The following is a 19,268-nucleotide window of genomic DNA, read 5'->3' as shown; positions in this document are numbered from 1 at the left end:
AACAGGTGTTACAAGCTGAGAGGTACAGGAGATGTACCCTTCTCTTAGCCTGTTCACAGGGCATGAGCACCTTGTCCATGCAATAAAGTGGCGGTTGCACACCCGCAACCTGGTCGGAGGCTGCACCTGCACCCGTGCTGGGCTCTTCCGTACGTGTGCCTCCCCACTGCTGCAGTGGAGTTCAGCAAAATAAAAATCGTATGAGCTACAAGGTCTGTTAACTTGCGTAGTTTTATCTACAGATAGATAAAAAAGCGTTACTTGGAACTTTTTCCAGAATCATTGCAAAGACATAGAGAAAAAATTAAGAAATACCCTCTAGGGGACAATACAGCACTACTGCTTTAAAGATACAGTAAATGACATGATCTGTTTTTTAGCAGCTTGTAACTCCTGTGAATCTCATTTATTTCTTTTTGTTGCCTGCTTATCTAAATCACAGCAAAGTAGAGGAACGGGGAAGTTTTAGTTTTTCTTGCATGCTTGCACATTATCAAGTATTCCTGTAAACATGATATTGAATCCGTTAATTTTGTTTGTGTAAATGCAACTTAAGCAAGGAAACTGTAAAAGCATCAACAAATAGAAAAAAACTTCTTCACAGGAGGTGATTTTTGTAACCAAGTGTACTTAATACCTAGTGCTGATACAACAAAGTGTGTGTTGTTTCCATAGCTGGATGCACCATATGTCAGAACAGGTTAGAGTACGTTCTGAGGCTGTTGTTGAAAAAATTACATTTTGCTTAAGCAGCCTAGTTAAAAGGGGACATAAGATCTGTGTGAGCTTTGCAAACCAGTGCCATGCTGCAGCTATGATAATGTATACATTCTTCACCGACGGCATCTGTAGTTTAGCATTCAAATACAAAGGATCGTGACTTGGTCTGTAATTGCCTCTGAGGAAGAATGTGAACTTGACAGTTTTCTGTTAGTTCAGGGGGAAGAAATTACAAAGACCCCCATACGCCACAATAGTCCCTGAAGTTATCCTTAGGATAACTATCCTGTGCTTCTGGTACTCTTGGCAATTTTTACTGTGCAGTAAATTCAGAGTCAGAATATTAACATGCTGGTGTGGGGACAGAAATGCTGTGTAGTGAATGTAATCCTAGGATGCCTATTAAATAGCTAAATCATCTAGTTTTCTTCACATCACATGTAATGCAACATAGAAAATCCTAGAACAAGCCTTGGGCAGCTCTGTTGCACAGTGATCAGAATCCCAAACTGTACTAGCAAGTTGCTTAAAAAAACACTTCCAGCTCTTTTCATTCAGTGCTAGCTGATGGCTTCCTCAGGCCAGTTAAGTGTACCACCTGGAGAGCCATATTTGTGGCCACTAAGCTCAGCGGCATGCTCAGCACCCATTCGGATGCAAAGCGATCCCTGATTTTGGAGGAGTTCCTCCCAAGCACCTAAACCCCATGAATCATTTCAGACCTTGCATCTTGGCTCCGGAGTTACAAGGTGTGTTAGCTGGTGGGGCACAAGTGCCTAATTTGGATGCAAGTTCAAGAGAGACCCTTTTTCGCTGCTTTCCCTTTCCAGCCTTTCAGTGAGCTTCCCACCCCAGGGCAGCTGGAAGGTTTGCTCAGGAGCTCGGTAGTGATGAATCACAGAGGCATGGCACAGATTGATAAGGTCGTGTACTTTCTGATTAGATACATCCTTTCTTGCACAGTGGTTTTTTGTCTCCATTTTACTTTTGGTAGTGTTTTTCCGCACTCTGCATACAACAGCTCCGCAAGCAGGAGCTGTTTGACTTGAGACAAAGTCGCTATTATTCTAGGTAAGCTCAGGAAGCCATCGTAATTTTGTTGCCCACAGAAGACATAGATTGATGGGAATTTATTTAAAAGCCAGTTAAGTTACATCACCAAGAAAGTTTTTCTTTTCTTGCAGCTTTGCTGTAAAGGCCTTTCAGGTATATAAACCAGTGTGTAACAAGAAAAATCTGCCTTGCAGCTGTATCATTTATTTTTTATGCATCTGAAGTGATGGCTGTAGAGTGCCATGTTCTTCATGTGTAGCACTAGCAAAAAAAAAACCAAACCAAAACACATATTTCAGCTATTTATAGTGCAGGTGTGCAGTCTGGGAGCCATGGCAAAAGAGAACTATTACATGTTCCCAAATTATTGAAAACTGTGGACTGCTGCAGTGCCTGCAGCCAGACCAACATGCAAGTCTTCCTCCTCATTTAGAATTGATGGAGAGCCCAAAGCACTCAGTAGGAGCACTTCAGGCTTATTTGGGGAGATTTTGGACTAGGCTCTCCAGGCATGTAATTTAGTCAAGTGCCTCCTTGTGTTTACAAACTGAAGCCTTTTTGAGCTAACGTGAATACGGCATTTTTGGTGCTACTGTCCTTTCTTGAAGACCATCTCCGATGTCTCTCTAGGCAGTGTCTTATGAGCCCTTACGCTTCTCTTGACCTCTTTTTAGCTATAAGCTCCTGTCCTCAGTGAAGCCTCACCTCTCCTGCCACTGTCTCTGCTACAGTGTCCCATGGCTTCCTTGGACTCTCTTGGGCTCTTCTGGCTCCCCTCCTCTGCTCCTTATTGTTGCTTACTGAATAGACTTGCTTAGCAGAGTTTTCAGAAGTAAAACAAAATGAGGTAGTCATGGATGACCAATATCAGCTGTTCCTTTTAATTCAGTCGTAAAGCGTTTTTGGCTCGCTGGCTTGGGTTCTACTGTCTATAAAAAGATTTTGTGAACGAAGTCCCCTTTTTCCCATCGCCCTGTGTGACACCAGTGCCAGGATGACCTTCTGCTGGAGAGTCTCATTGCTCGGTTGTGTTGCTGCTCCGTATGAGTTTCCCTGGCAACCACTTTGAGCTACACTGAACCAAAATACCTCACTGTGCTGGGGGAAAGTCAGTTTGCAGACATGTGTTTCTCATTAATGACCTCCCTGGATGGTTTGTGTGTTCGGCCTGCAGATGTCATTATTGTGACCCAATGACTGGGAGATGCGGCGTGCCCCTTCTGCTTACTTCCACAGGCAGCACGGTTTACGAGAAGGCTGCCCTTGCGTGATTGTCAACTGAGTTGTCACTGTAAGACTCATCGTACTTATTTTTCATGGTACAATAAGGTTCTTGTCTTCTCTTGAGAATGGTATGTGCAGGCTCACAAAGTCACAGGGATCTTTCTCGGACTCCTTCGATCTCTGTAAATTACCTTGGTTATTACTTGCAACTTTGCCCTTCTTATTTCCATATATACATATGTATCTCGATTTATAGGTGTGTGTGCTGCAAGCTCCAGCTTTGCTGCCATCCTAGTCTTCAAAGGCATGGCTTGTGACACTTCCAAATGAACGTGTGTATAAATCTTTGAAGGTCAGGACCCACCAGTTTGCACAGAAGAGAATACACAAACTTGAGGTGTTATTTCAAACCTTCCTAGTTCAGTTTTGGCTTGCAGATAGTCTTTTCACTACCTGATGCAGAACAGGGGTGTGAAGAAAAGAATTGGTAATTCCAGATGTGTTCTCAAGCTGACAGGATTAGAAGAGGCTAAATTGGAGAGCAGTATATCATTTTTAGTAACAGGTTCTCTTTTCTGGATTTTTAGGGTGTGAGGATTGCGGTAAAAGCCTTATAGGAGAATGCAAACTCCATGGACCACTGATCAGGGCTAAAGACAGGGTTATTCCCAGCCGAGCCCGTCTCACCCTACCTCATTACCTCACTTTGCGAGTGTTGGAGCTACGAGCTGGAAACCAGCAGAGTAAGTATTTTAGCTCTTTTCCCCCACATTTGAGAAAGAGGAGGCAAAAGGGCTAACACTGGCTTGTTTTCATGAATAACTCAAGTCATAATCATTGGGTATTAGCAGTATGAAGACTACTTTGTTTTCAGCTGAGCAAAGCTAAAGCTCACATTCAGCTACTGGTTTTTTTATGACTGACTTCTAGTAACTTCAATACAGTGATGAAGGCTGATTCTAGGACATTAGCCAGAGCTGGTGTGACATTTAGCTGTGAGCAGTTAGCTCTGTTCAGTCAACACAAGTTTAATGAATGTTGAATTTGTATCTAGTAATAGCATGCACTGTTACTTTTTTTTTCTCTCTCTTTCCCAAGCATGCAAACCAGGAAAGATTATTCAATAAGAGGTCAGAAACAAAATGGTAAATAGCATCCATCCACCCCTGCAAACTCGGAACACAAGGGGTTGATTCACCTTTTGCACCATCATATCCTAGAACAACTGTTGTTGCCTTCAGAAGGCAGGGCAATTTGAATGCTCACACTCGAACACGGCATGCAAATTTTCCAGAGCTACCTGTGTAAAATTAGTCCTTCCTAGACTGTGTTTCAGAAAGAGAATGACAAGATGCCTATTGTGTCACACCATTGGTACTAGGCAGGGGAATAACTAGAATGATTAACATGACTAAAGCGTTTTTATAAATTCTCTCCACTCATACTGGGAGAGAACAACCTCAAATTATGCCAACAAGCAGAGCACTATGAAAACATTGGCTTTTAGATTGAAGAGTATCAACACATTCATGTTGCATACTCAGTTTAATATCCTGTCGTGATTTTAGGCACGTCTGTATTCAGTGTAATGCACATTTTAAAAGTGCTCTGTGCTTATTTAAATCCTTTTTAGATTCTTTCCATTAGAATTACTTACCTGGGTTACTTGTCTAGAATTAAAATTCATGTGTTCTGCACTATTGTGTTTATCCATTTTCACAACTGTAAATATACAAGAAATAGTTTGTTATCTGTATGTTAATATTAGACTGATCTTTTTTTATTCACAGTCCTTGGAGTATTTGCAAAGACAGTAATACAGAAGAGAACACAGTTTGGTCCTTATGTTGGTCAACTGTCCACAAAACTGACCTGCTATGATGAGAGCAGGCTAGTCCTGCAGGTAAAAACCCAGTGACTTACTATGAAGTGTATATGTGTCTTTAACAGTTCATATTCATGTATTTTAACCAATTCTTATTCATGTCACTTAACCATTTAATTTGCTGTCTGATTTAATTAATGAATTGTACTTCTCATCTGTATGTATGAATGCAAGTCACATTACTAGACAGCACAGCATAACCTGAAGTACCAAAATGTTATACTGTGTTTTCTAGAAGTTTGCTTTCCTGCTTTCTAATTTTACCATTTTCAGAGTGATTTGTCTCTCAATCTAACAGCTCTTGATAAACTTTTCACAGGGCATGGCTACTGAAAGTATCCAAGGATAGTACCGTCTACCCAGATAAAACAAAAGGATTTATGCTTAACACCATTTCACTGGGAGGGTTAAGCTTATTCACTGAGTTAGTAATAGTGGCAGAAATACGTGCTAAGACACCTGCTTAATAGGGAGGAACAGAGCAGGGATGGGGAAACACTTTTTAATGATGTGATTATATATACACTTTGACACACCATGTGCTAACTCAGTTTATTTAGTTAGGTTGTCATTTGGGCTGGTACCACCCCTTGCTGCCTGCGCAGATACTGATCATCTCATCTGGAATGTGACACTGTTGTGTGTACTTTAGCCAGCACAAACAATGGCCTCTCAGGACCAACCTAGCTTAAACATATCTACATGCATATACTTTCCCACATGAATTCCTTGGGAGTGATATTTGATCATAATCCTCTAGACCCATTTTTGCATTTTGCTGCATGGGGTCATGCCTGGGCACACCTCTCTGTCACACAGCACATCTGTGGTCATGCCACAGCCTCCGTCAGGACAGTATTTCGAATTAGGCCCTCTCACCCCCTGAGGAGAGAGGGACCAGCAGCGGCTGTCCAGTTACATGCTTTATGTCTTCATTTGAGCTTTCTCCAGAAGCTTGGGAGTGGAAAACACTGTGTGTTGTGGAGGAAGGCATAGATACAGATACTTCTGTAATTCCATTTAGGAGCAGAAGTAATAGCTTTAGTAATCGCTCTAAACTTCATTTGCTCATGGAAGTCATGTGAATGGTCTTCCAGGAAGGTAACACTATCCTGCTGTGGGATTTTCATGACATGTTGACACCAGAGAGGATTTATTCTTCTCCATAACTAAATTTCTTCTGTCTTTTTGTGAGACACTTTTAATTTTTATGTAGAATTAAACATACTTCTGTACCAAGCAGAAACTAGTGCTTCTCTCTCTGCAGAAAATGTACTTCTCTAACCAGCTTGTGAGCATGGATGAGCTAAGCACTCAGTTCCTTCCTCTTCACCAAGCCATTGTAAGCCACACCCTATCCTCTATCAGTCAGCCGCATTTGCTTGAAAGTATACAATGATAAGCATAGCTCTGGCTGATGAATGGACTGTTTCTTCAGAAGAGAAGAGTCCCATTTTCCTGTGTGACAGCAGTGGCTGCCTTGATTGTCTCTAGCAGCATTTTGAGTATGTGACTGAACTTGTCCAACAGGCAGGTATCTTCATTGGACACATGATGAAGTTTGATAAAAGAGTACTCAGAAGCAATGGAAATACAACGGGGTTTTTTTGCAATTAATTGCTCAGTTACATGGTTGGTAGAACAGATGATACATGCTGTGCTGACATCTGTTGTGCAGCTTCAGCTGTCCATGTTCAAGATGATATTGCAGAAAAACAATTGCCTTGGATGAGGTTGGGAGCATTTGTCTTGGAGATGCAATGTCTTGGAAAGGAATCTCAAAGAATGAAGTAAAGCGAAAAAACATCTTTCTGGCACAGTTCGTTTGTATTTACTTTTACATTGTTAAGGACATTGTTAAAGGGAAAAAGAGAAGACTGTTAAAATACCATTATACTGTATGTTACCTCTCTGGACTTACTACACAAGTTATACAATTGTTCCGTGGAAAATGTAGCATTAATACAGCATTGAAGTTTGAGATTATCAAGTATTCAGGAAGTACATTAAGGCATAAAGCTTATCTTTCTACCTGCCTCCACTTAGTTCTTATAATATTATCTTTGTATAACACAAAAATGATGAAATATAAACTGGAAATACATACAAAAGCATACAGTTATTTTAGTAGTTGGGTGCTCAGCAGGTATTAATTTTTCACTTTCTTTTGCACTCAGTATTCTTTAAGAATGATCTGTTTCAAAACAACCACGATTTCAAAGGACGTTTGACCAAGATAGGGTAAATAACTGATAACCGTGATTCCAAGTTAAAGAAAACTAATGTGCCTCTATACAGGGCTTGGTTTTATCATGTTCTTTCTCCTGTCCTCCCCCTTTGTTTCAGGTGTTGAAAGATGGAGGGAAGTACTTTCTGGACACTCCCAATGAAGACTGTGGAAACTGGATGATGTTTGTCCGGCTAGCCCGGAACCAAGAAGAACAGACCCTTGTGGCTTATCAGCACTGCGGAGAAGTCTACTTCACAACTGTTAAGGTAATTAAATCCACATTGTTTCACCCGTCATCCACATGGAAATTTATAGGCAAAGTTTCTGAAAGGCTAACACTTTTACAGATGAAAGATTGATTGTATTCCTCTAAGTGGATCTTTCTTACATACCACCTTTTATATCACTTAATCTGTAGTAAAGCAAGCAGCGTATGGCATTTTCCAGTAAAAGGTGGTGTGTACTTGCTGCTGTGGGTAGTGAAGAAACAAAGCAGAGGGAAACAGAAATATCATTTGTGATGGCAGTGTTTAAACATGAATGTTGTAAAGTTCTTCAGTTCCAGATACGTACAGGGTGAGATTATCTAGCATTGTTACATTCAACAGTACTTCATCCTGGAAAGAACAAACACGTTCCTTTCCTTTATTACATTTTTGGATACATATTCCAAGCACATTAACAGGTGCTCAGGAACAGGTGCTCGGTAAAATCTTTATGTGCTGTTTTCTGTGCTCATTAAATCTGTATCATAGGGAATTACTTGTGGTTTGTTTCTCCTATGTCTCAGTATCGCTGATGGTGCTGTGGCATCCTGCAGATTCTGTCCTGGTCAGTGAAAGTGATAGGCTTTTGCTACACTTAGGCACACCCTGCTGGTCATAGCATGAGCCTGCCTTAGGGTTGCTTATGAACGTATCTTCTTAAAATACTTTGAATAAAGTCTGCTAAGTTGGCAGCAGTGGGACTTCTCTCCCCACCGTTTTTACAAAGAAATGGGATTTTAGTGACATGAACCTGCAACTACAAAAGCAAAAAGCATACATGTAAGTGACATGCTAACAGCACCATTAGCATACTTGCTGAACTAATGACTGCAGTCCCTAGAAATAAGTACTTTTAAAAAGTATAGAATTTCAAGAAAGTAAAAATAATCTGCAGTCATTTTAAGTCTGATCACAGGAGAGTATCACGTGGGCACTGCCATTGCTTTATCTTATTGTCACAGGTGAGACAGAGAAAATGACAACTTGCCATGAATTCAGATACTGGTATTTAATCTCAGTTTTACTGAGATAAAAGCTTTTACCTTACACTAATGCACTTACTCTCTCCCCAAAATCACATTAACTAGGTCTCAGCTTTCTACAGGGGAGATCACTGGTAGTCAAGGAATGTTGGTCAGAACATGATGATGGCATCATGCTGTACAGCTGTTTTTGGGTACCAGCTTCAGGGGTCACTGGCCAAGGTCCTGGGGCACCTCCAGGCATTTGTCTGTGCAGAACAAACTCAGGCTTGGTTTCCTCCATTTAAATAGACTATATGCAGGAGTGCAATGGATGATCAACCTCCTAGTTGGAGGTGGCTCTGTCTCTTGCCTTTTACTGAGTGGAGAATTCAGCATGTACCATTTCTATTTAGGCCAGGTCTTAATCAGAATGTACAACCAAGCCATACTGGTGGTAGTTGGCAAGCAGGCTTGTGCTTGGGAGTTCAAAGTTCAGTTTTCAACATCATACACACAATTACCCGTCATTTGTCAGCATTTGCAATCTAAGTCATCTTTCACCTACCACACTTAACCAACACCAATGGTATAAAATAAGTGCATTTTAAGATGTTATATTTCTCATGTGGAATAAGACTCAGCTGCTCTCCTTTCACGTTAGTTTGTTCTTTTCAGTGGCACAAGTTTAGCTTAGTTAAAACTACAAGTACAGTGCAGATGGGCTCTACCCCTGCTACAACAATGTTGGTTTTTATTATAGGTTAAGAAAATAGTGTACAGGGCCATGGAGTCATATAAATTGTGACCCCAAAGTTAGTTCTCTCCTTCGCTTTTAAATAACTAATAGATCTTTAGCCAGTGAGTGTAATCACTCCTCTCTTTTTCTGTTTGCTGTGTTATTGACTGAAAGTATTTGTCAGAGAAGGTCATAGTCCAGTCCAAGGAAAGATGTGGGCAGGCATGACCGAATGGGAGACTGCAGATTATGGGCTCCCTTAGTCCTGTATGCAAAGGCTTCAACGAAAAGAGGGCAGAAGTACAACAAAGTACATGCGTAGTGAGCCTGACACATTAAAGCCAGTGCATGGAAACATGCAAATTTCACTTGCAGTCCACATATTGATCAGCACTGCATCCGTGCTCAGTGAGTGCAACATAACCCAGAGGCATCCAAGCTGTTGTGCATTCATGATGCATTTTTCCTTTGCCTGTACCCTGTAGTTAAGTGTTATGTCCAGTGAGCTTCTATGCAGCAAGGAATAGGCACAAGATATTGTTTGGAAAGGTTGCTGGATGGCTGGACATCACAGACAAATACATTTCCAACGTAATTGATTCTGTGATCTCACTGAGCAAAGGTCATGAGGGCTGAGGCACCCCCTCCTGCTACTCTCCCTCAAAATCTGTACACACGCATTTCTGCTTTTAGAAACTGTGAAAGTGACAAACCCCAGGGGATAGCAATGCTCAAAAAGTGCTTAAATCTTCAAACTAAGTTATCGATAATTTAAACAAATTCAAAGTGTGCAACTTGGGTAAGGACACCAAATTCCCACACTCTCACCCCTCCAATCTTGAGTATTATTTGGTGTAGGAAAACTGACACAAGTAAACATGTTCTATTTTCTTCCATTCACAGCCAATTGAACCCCACACGGAATTGAAAGTATGGTATGCTGCCGATTATGCCAAATTTATGGAAGCTTCTGCAGTCTTCATTAAAGAAGAATCTGATGTCTGTCCTTTGCCTCTAGTAGCAGTAAGTACAAGCCATCACCAGACATAGTAAATTATGATTTATTTACATGCTTTCTCTGTTTATGTAACTGAGGTAATGCTAAGCTAGACCACAAAGCCAAGAGCAATTTTAACCAAACAGCTACTCAGAGAAAGGCTACTCTTCCTATGTTTGTAATCCAGTGGAGCCATTAGATGTAGCCAGAAGTAAGTGGGATGTGTTGGAAAGGCTAATTTGCAGCTAACCAAGCTGTCCAGCCTCAGACTTCTTTCATCAGTTCACCTTTGTTATGCTTTGTCCAGATGATCAGGTGATGCACTGATTATTTCAGTCTTTCCTGTGCTGTGACTTTTCTAATCCCAATAGCTTCCCCTTGTATGATAGTAGGAATCCTTAAACTGATGGGAAAAATTTGTTAAGTGTTGAAAATGTGGTCATGATGAATACCTAAGTTAGGAGGAAATGTTAAACAGGAAATACAAATGAACCAGGAATTCAGAGGTGCTACAGGAAGGGAAGTAATCCCATTGCTGCTTTCCAGTGTGAGGCCCAGAAAGAAGGTGTAGGAGAGTCACAGCATCAGACATGGATAAGAGAGAGGAGGATTCGATCTGTAATTACAGACAAAGTGGACATAGACTCACCATGCTCTCCAGAGAGAGCAAGATAGCCCAAGAGCAAGGGAAAATAAACACAGTTTATGAGAAGGTTATGTACAAGAGAGACAGCTAAGAAAGTACATGGTCATGTATTAGTTTGAAGTTTATTTCATCGCTGACTGGGCTTTTTTTTTGTTGTTGTTTTTCATTGGAATTTTTAGAATGTCAATATTTAAAGTGAATTCAACTGAATCTGGTATAACTCATTTTCCACAGAAATAATACTTCCAAATAATGAACTGCTTGCCAAAAAACAGTAGTGCCTCTAAGTTAGGATAGGCTTGAGATACACAAACCAAAGGTGTTTCTGGTTGAATTTAAGGAAGTCTAATGCCAAATGTGAGGAAGTCTGTCCTGGAGACATTGAGCATTGCTGTCTAGTAAACCATGGAGTCAGCCCAAAACATAGGGAAATTCTGTATGGCTAAACTACATTTGTGTGCAGTACCCCACCCAATTCATGGCATCAGTCTAAGGATAAAGTACAATTTGTAACTGCTTTTATGAGTAATTCCATAAAAGAAACCAATGTAGAGATTCTGAAATTCAGTAGGCACAGAAAGACAAAGGTGAAGGACTCAGGACTGTTACAGTAAACACTAAACAAAACCATGGAAACTGGTATTTAGCCCACCATATTTTTTTTGCCTTAAAGTTTGTAGACTCCTAGAGAGAATCCATTTCCAGTTGAACAGCTGTGTGGTAAAATATTGAAGTAAGTATCGTCAAGGACAACAAGTCTTGGGAAAGTCCAGGAGAAGATGAGAATTGAGAATATGACCTTTCCATAGGATGGCTAATAAAGACCTGTTTCTGTTCTCATTTCAGAAAGGGCCTGCAGACCCTTGGATATGCTCCAGCTGTGGAGGCACTTTTGCATCTTTTACTTTGCTGGAATCTCACCAGTGCATCCATAAAGACCGAGTCCTTACCACCAGGATCAGACCACCAAATAAACTGGGACCCATAAAAGCAAAAAGCAAACTCAAAGGGAAACTGAGGGGAGCTGCATTAGGCAAAAGCATTGCTCAGTGCTTTGGGACCATTTCCTGTTCCTCTGCTGCAAAGCTTAGCTGTGCCAGCTCAGGAAGCTCTTGTGATGCCCTTGTGAGGCTTATACCTAAATGGAGAAACGGACGGTCTTCACTGTTGAAGGGAAGAGAAGTGAAGCAGCAGGACAGTTACCCTTGCCGACTCTGTGGGAAGATATTCGATTCCATTAACAAGCTCAGAGTCCACACTTACGTGCACAAAGCGGAGCGCCCCTACAAGTGTTCACAGCACGGATGCACAAAAGCCTTCATTTCCAGATATAAACTGCTCAGGTACAGCTCTGAAGGCAGTCCTTTTCTGATGGGGGTGTGAGGAAAAAAAACCAAGGACATCTTTTTACTTTGGGGTGTCCTAGTGACAGTTAATCCCTGAGTTCCAGTTTATAATATTCCTGGTTTGGTAGAAAACTGAGTAGCAGTTGTGGCAGCTACTCAGTAAGACTATGTTGATCAGTTTTAACCTGCTTTGCTTTCACACCTTCCTTCTCACCCCCAAAAAGTTAGGCTATTACTAATAATCTGAGAACTTGTGAAAATGCCTTTCTCCAAGAGTGCCATTTTTTTCAAGTCTTAAAGCTGCAAGAGTAAAGGTACTAGAGTAAATGTAAATGCAGATAACTTTTGTTGTTTATTTTTTTTTTGCCTTAGGCACTCAGCCATTCATTCTCCACAGAAATCTCACCAGTGTAGCTACTGTGAAAAGACCTTTCACAGGAAAGACCATCTAAAGAATCACCTTCAGACTCATGACCCTAACAAGATGGCCTTCAAGTGTGAAGAGTGTGGCAAGAAGTACAACACCAAGCTAGGCTATAAGAGACATTTGGCTCTTCATGCAGCCACCAGTGGGGACCTTACCTGTAGGGTATGTGCCCAGGAGTTTGGTGGTACTGAAGTTTTGTTGGAACACCTCAAAAGCCATGCAGGGAGACCAACTAGCAATACAAAAGAAAAGAAACATAAGTGTGACCACTGTGAGCGTCACTTCTACACCCGTAAAGATGTGCGGCGTCACATGGTAGTTCATACAGGCTGCAAAGACTTTCTGTGCCAGTTTTGTGCCCAGAGGTTTGGGCGGAAAGACCACTTGACTCGCCATACTAGGAAGACCCATCCACAAGAACTGCTGAAGAGCAGGCTGCAGAATGGTGACTCAATGGGTCTCCTTGACCAGCTTTTTCCACTAAGACTGAAACAAGATGCCAGCATACTGTCCCCTTTTCCTGAAAGTGTCTCTGTGCAGAATGGGATTTTGAATAGTTCAGAATCAGGGGAATACACTCTTCATTCCCAGCCAAGCCTACCAGCTGCTCTTCCTCTTGAATCTTCTCCTCATTTGCAAAGGATGGGCTGTGCAGACAGCCTTCCAGCTGTCCATACCACACCATGCTCAACAGCCGTTCCTAACAACCTGAACCTGCATCAGCCTAATAAATACGACCTTAGTTCTACCTCATTTGCAGCAGGACCCCTCAAAAATATACCAATAAAAGTGGATGTTAAAGGTTATAATGTGCATCTTCTCGAGGACCTGCCATTAACAGAACCTCAATCTCTCCACAAAATCAGTCTGGAAGAAGCTTCCTCAGGGCCTGTAGGGGATACTAACAAGTACCCAGTGCACAAGGAGACAGAGGCAGCAGCTGAAACTACGAGCCTGCCTTTCATGGATCTCACTCATGTGATGAGTTTCTGGCAGCTCCCACCAGGTGACAACCAGAACACCACTGGGGACATCACAATGGCATTTGGTCCAGAGGAACCATTACACAGGCTGAATGGCGTTGGCCAACAGCAAGGTCTTCAGCTAGCAACTGGCGGGATGGCCATAAACCAGCTGCATCATCTTCCTCGCTCCTTTCCATCCACTACAAATTCTGTAACGCTGCCTCATTTTCATCATGCCTTCAAATAACTGTCACCATGGTTTGAGGGGTTTTTTTTCCTTCTTTTATTTTTTTTTCTTTTTTTTTTAAGACTGTGCTTCTTACTTAAATCTGTTAGGATGGGGTAGTTTTGGTTTTCTTTTGTTTTTAAGAAAAACTGCCCCAAAATGTTTTCAAAGCATATTACGAACATGGCTGGTAGTCAAATTCAGGATGTTAATAAACAAGAAGCTCTATTTTTCATACTACTATTAGTTTTTTAGCATATTATGACAGTAGTAGAACTAACCTGTTTCCCTCAACACCCTCTATATTTTTGTTTCTTACCTTTCACACAAACAACTGAATAAATATCTTCAATGACAGCAAAGCATTGTAACAGGCACAATAAACCTGTGGCTGCTGTGGTAGGATAGATAGGGTTAGGGTGAATGGGAAGAAGGGGGAAATCACAGAAAAATTAATGAGCCATAAATCACAGCATATTTATACACATGGCAAACGGAACAACCGATTTATCAACATCCCATAGATTTCTGTTAAGCATTTAACTACTGAACTTTAATCTTAATTCAGTCTTTAATTCAAATCAGAATCATCCCAAGGGTAAATCTTAACTCCTTGTTCCACTTTTTTAAAACGAAGAAGATCACTTTTGTGATTATGCTTGACTAGACTTTGTTTTCTGAAGCGCACTTCAGCGGTGTGCATCATCTCCTGCATTTTTTCCTAGGGCTGGAAATAACTACCACTTCTGTAGGACTGGGTAAGAACTAATGTCTTGTATAGGTGCAGTTGTCAGAATGGGAAGAGAATTTTCTCAAAGTTTAGAGCAAAACATTAATTTTCACTATGAGCAGTATCTGGCAAGATATCAGACACTGTTCTTTCTCTCATAAATTACTTAAGCATATGCTTAAATTGAAGTATCTGTTATCCCACTGGGTCAAGAGTTTGATTTAACACTCAATAAAAAAAATAACGCTTCCCACCTAAGGGGCCTGCATTCACCTTTTGTTGCTAAAAATGGCCTTTGTTTAGTCTGGGAAATGATTATTAATCATAGCCATCTGAAATGTGGATTCCTTCATGCAAAGCCAACCCTGGCCTAGGGGAGCCTGTGCCCAAGCAGGATCTCTGTGGGGCCAGGGACAGGTCCATACAGAAAGACTGTGGTAGTGAGCTGACACTGGGCCCTGTTTGAAACCAGGTTATGAACCTGCCTCACAAGTATCGCCTGAAATTAGTAGGCATAATAACAGTCGAGGCCAGTTAAATCACAGGGAGTTTGCTCAGTAGCAGTGGGACAGCTGAAGATGGGCTTCCAGCCTTTCTTTCTTCCAAACCACAGGGACTTCGTTTTCTGGGGTGAATTGTCCATGTACATTTCCAGTTGACTCTGTGTTCATGTGACAGTCCTATCACCTGATGCATGAACTAGTGAAAGCTGCAAAAGTCGTATCTGCCAGTAGATGACATTAAAAACAAACAACAACAAAATCCCACAAACCAACCAAACTCTTCTCAGCTGACTTTCTTGCCAAACCCATTATTATAAAAAAATAGAAAAATAATCCTGGTTTTAGTGGATAATGCAGTTACTAAATGGATTCTGTTGCAGCCAAACCAGACAGAATTTCTGAATCAGAGTAAATTCTCAAACCCAAGAGCTACTCTTCCATTAAATCAAGAGTTAGTAGTACCTAATGATCATTACAAATACAGCGTGAAGCAAGTGTGTTCTCTTCTCCCCCATTAATCACACAAATATTTCCAGACTGCTTCAAATAAAAAATGCTTTTTAAATGATTGCTGTTAATGAACTACGATGATCTGAATATTCTTACAGTTTTATCATTACTTGGATTAAGGAAATGTTGTATTACTGCAGTTCTCACGAGAGCAGGCTCTTCAGAGACACTGCTGAGGGGTATTTTTTGATATACAGATTTTTGGCATAAGGCAAACCAGAAGGAATTTTAAAATCATTCTTTTAATGACAACAGCAGGAGGAAGAGCAGGTGCTGCACAGTCATGCCCAGCTAGCAGTGATTTAAATTACAAGTTCCAGAATAGGGGGAAAATGGTTGCAAACAATGTCAAATGCACATTCTACAGCTAGGCTTGTATTTTCATCAGGAGCTGGAAAGTTGTGTGTATATTCCCTTAATGCATTGTTTTCCTTGTTCATGCAAATTGAATTCACTTGGCTTCGTCCAAAAAAAAAAAACCCAGACAACAAACACAACAAAAAAACCCACAAGTTCTGTAGCACTGCTTGGTCATAATACTGTTAAGAGACATTTTGTCATTTTGGTTTGTGCTTCTGTAAGAGGTGTAAATAATTCCAGAAATACTTGTCTTGGAATTAAAATGTGATGTTAAGAAGAAAATGTCATGCAAACTCTGAGCTAGGCTGGAGCCCACGTTCTTTCAACTGCTTGACTGTATCCGGGTGCCTGAGCTCTGAGCTGCTAAGGGAGGTACTGCTGCCTGATGATGCGTTGGTGCGAGATGCTTATTGTATGTAACTACAGGTTAAAAACCAAGTCTCATTCAAGTAAAAAGAAAATAACCTCTTTGATATTAAAATGCTTAAGAAGCACTCGATGGTGTCTACAGCTAAAACACAGGTGCAAACCTTAAATGTGTAACAGTGTTGCTTTATCCCTTCAGTCCATTCAAATTTCTTTTTCCAATTCTTGATATTATAAATGCAGACGAAGCTGATGATGTCTCATCACAAAGGAAGTTATTTCAAAAGGTTACATTTGCAGAAAAATGGTTTTGTTTCAAAATCCTCACAACTCGGAAGATCCTACTTCAAAGTAGGGCTGGACTTTCTCATAGCTTTTGTTAGGGGGACTTCTGTGAGCATTTTTGGGAGGCCAGCAGTAGCTGAGGCTCAAGAATGCTTTTTCTCCTGGGCAAACAAATCCTTTGGGCTCAGTAGACCTTCCTGTTGTGTGCCTGAACATCTCACTGGTGAAAGAGCAATAGCTTGCTTTCGGTGGGTGCAAGATCATAGGCATGGCAGTGCTAAAGAAGAGGTGAGGAGACAGCAGCAAGTCCTTACCGGCTCTCCCTGGACTCACCTGAGGTGTCCAAGAGGATGGGCTGCAGCAGGCAGGCAGGCAGGGAGGCATGGCTTCAGGCAGTGACACTGGAGAAGGTAGCAAGAGCTGCAGAACGTCTGTCTGGTGGCACTGCCTTTGTCTCACACAGGGCTGTGACAGCACCAGAGTGGGGAGAGGCAGCCAGGGGCATGGTGGAGGAAGAAGGCAGTGCCGCCAGTGGCCGGTCCTTTCTCCTCCATGGCACATACCTCCACCAAATGGGAGGGGAAGAGGGAAGGGCAGAGAGCTGGCTTGGGGAATGGACCATAGATTAGCAGCTGAGAGAACAGAAAGATCTGACTCACACCCTAACGGCGATAAAAACACTCTTGTATCTGAACTCTGCTTAAAAATCTGTAGAAGTGGAGTAACACGGTGGTTGACAACAGAATTACTGTAATCAAATCGTACCATAAAATAGCAAAACTTAATAAACATTTGGTCTCATACAAAAAAAACCCCTACTTATTTTGTATTAAAAAAAAAAGGAAGCCATGTAAACCTGCTGAAATAAGGAGCTAAAATTGTACTACATAGAACAAAAGACTCTGCAGCCGCTATGTCAGCACAAGTATTGCTAGTGTTCAGTTCCCATCCCCTATCAGAAACTATGTTCCGTTCTTTTTCCTTCAGTTTTATTTTCCAACTTTTGCTGCTGGGACTCTCCCTTTTCTTAACCAGTGAGTTGCTGTTCCAGAGTTTTTCACAGCCTGTCAGAAATAGGAGGGTGTGTTCTGTGTATTAATGATTGATTCATTTCCTCCTAACAGACTTTTTTAAGTACCGTCCTTCAACACACCATTCCTGCCACTGTCAGATACTGGAAAATGAGCTGTGAAATCAAACACTAATTCACACAGACAGAAAATAATGGGAGAACAACAACTACTACAGTAAAACTTGCTTTAACTTTTCAGGATTCATTTAGTTGGTTGTAAAAGAAAGCAATTATAATAACATTGCACAGGATAGTTTGGGGTTTTTCCTCTTCTTCCTGTATTGAATAAAAGGCTAAGCACTGCTTTAATATATTTGGGCTAATTTTGTGCACGCTGTTTCTAGGAAGTCTAGCTGTAGGAGTTAAACTTGCTTCAGTGTCATCCTTTCTGTATTTATCTGATCACTATTAGCTAGAGCCTGAGTAGAGTTTAATTAAACTCTGTAAAGTCTGGTATTTATTATTGCTGTGTCTGACTACTTTTCATCTTCATTTACTTTATAAACATTTAATAGGCAAGGAAATTCCTTATGGATTTTAATTGAAAGCCTTATTGGAAATAGTTGGGCTAAAAAAAAAACAAACCCCAACCTGTTGTAACATTGAGAGTTTACGCAAGGTGATCCAAGGCTGGTAATGGATCAGGTGGCCAAAAACCAAGAAAGCATCTGCCTCCACAACATTTCTATCTTATCAATCAATTTCTGAAAGCAATTGAAGTTTTTAATGCAAAAATGAGATTTGGTTTTAGTCTGAACTTGAAGTGCTTTGAAGCTGATGGACAGCATACATGGCCATTTATCAGTTACCAATCACTATCATTTATTGGAAAATGCTATTAAATACATACATGAAATTAAAAAGTGTTTATTTGTCTTGTTCAATGTATCAAAGTAAAGCACTGGGGGGAAAAAATAATCACATGATACTGGATCTCCCTACATTTTCTTAAAACCATTGGATGAACCACTGGCAGTATCCATCCCCTTTGCAGGCAATCAGTTAATTACATTTTAGCAACTGATACAGATAATCTCACAGCTTTAAAAAGGACAGCATAGTAAGCTTTGTTCCTGGAGGGAGAGGAAGAGGAAAAAAAGACTGTGAACTTCAGTTTGCTGATTTTATTTAGTGTGGTAACTAGCACTTTAGGTGGAACAGGTGATGGAAGATTGAGTTGTTTAAGGTCTTCTATAATGCATCAGAAGAAAACCTTAACACACCCTTGCTGATCAGGCACTCTATCTTCTGTTGCACGTTTGCATTCTGAAAGCAGCAACACGCCATATACTTGTTATTTATATAGAAACTGCTGTTACATTTTACTCCATGTTAGTAATCTAAGAAGATTAAACCTCAATCCCTGGGAAGGTGATGGAGCAGCTCATCCTGGAAACCATTTCCAGGCACATTAGGGATGAGAACATTTATTTGCACTACTTGAAGCCAGTTTCTCACGTCTGCTTTCTCAGCTAAAATGCGCTCTTCTTGGGTAGCACTGAAACTGATCTCTCACTAGCCCAGAGGGCTCTGTAAAGCACCGGGCAAAGCTCAAGTTTTACAGAAGATGCAGTTGTCAACAGCACAGCACCTACAAGCCCACACAGGCCAGTTGCTTCTACAGTTCCCAGAGACATAAAGAACTGGGTCCTATATTTTGGATGCTAGTGTGGGTGTCTGTGCTGGGGACCTGCTGGAAGCACTGGCTGTCCTAAGCCTCTAAACTGGCTGCAACTACAATCCCAGCAATACCTGG

General features: G+C 41.1%; 2 protein-coding genes across 2 annotated transcripts; both read left to right on the top strand.

Annotated features, from left to right (window-relative positions):
* Positions 1 to 3,584: 3,584 nt before the first annotated feature.
* On the top strand, positions 3,585 to 12,608 carry LOC104408788 (PR domain zinc finger protein 10-like; the record flags this gene model as incomplete). Its single annotated transcript, XM_010018502.1, has 5 exons — positions 3,585 to 3,740; positions 4,788 to 4,900; positions 7,229 to 7,378; positions 9,983 to 10,102; positions 12,441 to 12,608. Coding segments are annotated over 5 exons (581 nt in total), but the record flags the coding sequence as incomplete, so codon positions are not given.
* On the top strand, positions 12,501 to 13,707 carry PLAGL1 (pleiomorphic adenoma gene-like 1). The gene has a single exon (XM_010018500.1). The coding sequence runs from the start codon at positions 12,553 to 12,555 to the stop codon at positions 13,705 to 13,707; it is 1,155 nt and encodes a 384-aa protein (XP_010016802.1). The 5' UTR covers positions 12,501 to 12,552.
* The last annotated feature ends 5,561 nt before the right edge of the window (positions 13,708 to 19,268 follow it).

Source organism: Nestor notabilis, unplaced genomic scaffold, assembly GCF_000696875.1.
Source record: "Nestor notabilis isolate BGI_N333 unplaced genomic scaffold, ASM69687v1 scaffold3827, whole genome shotgun sequence".
Taxonomy (NCBI): domain Eukaryota; kingdom Metazoa; phylum Chordata; class Aves; order Psittaciformes; family Psittacidae; genus Nestor; species Nestor notabilis.
The sequence above is the reverse complement of the archived record's forward strand: the minus strand, read 5'-3'. Positions and strand labels throughout refer to the sequence as shown.

Bases quoted from the DNA above. Each gene is read 5' to 3' on its own strand.
- PLAGL1 (XM_010018500.1), top strand. From the start codon at position 12,553: ATGGCCTTCAAGTGTGAAGAGTGTGGCAAGAAGTACAACACCAAGCTA.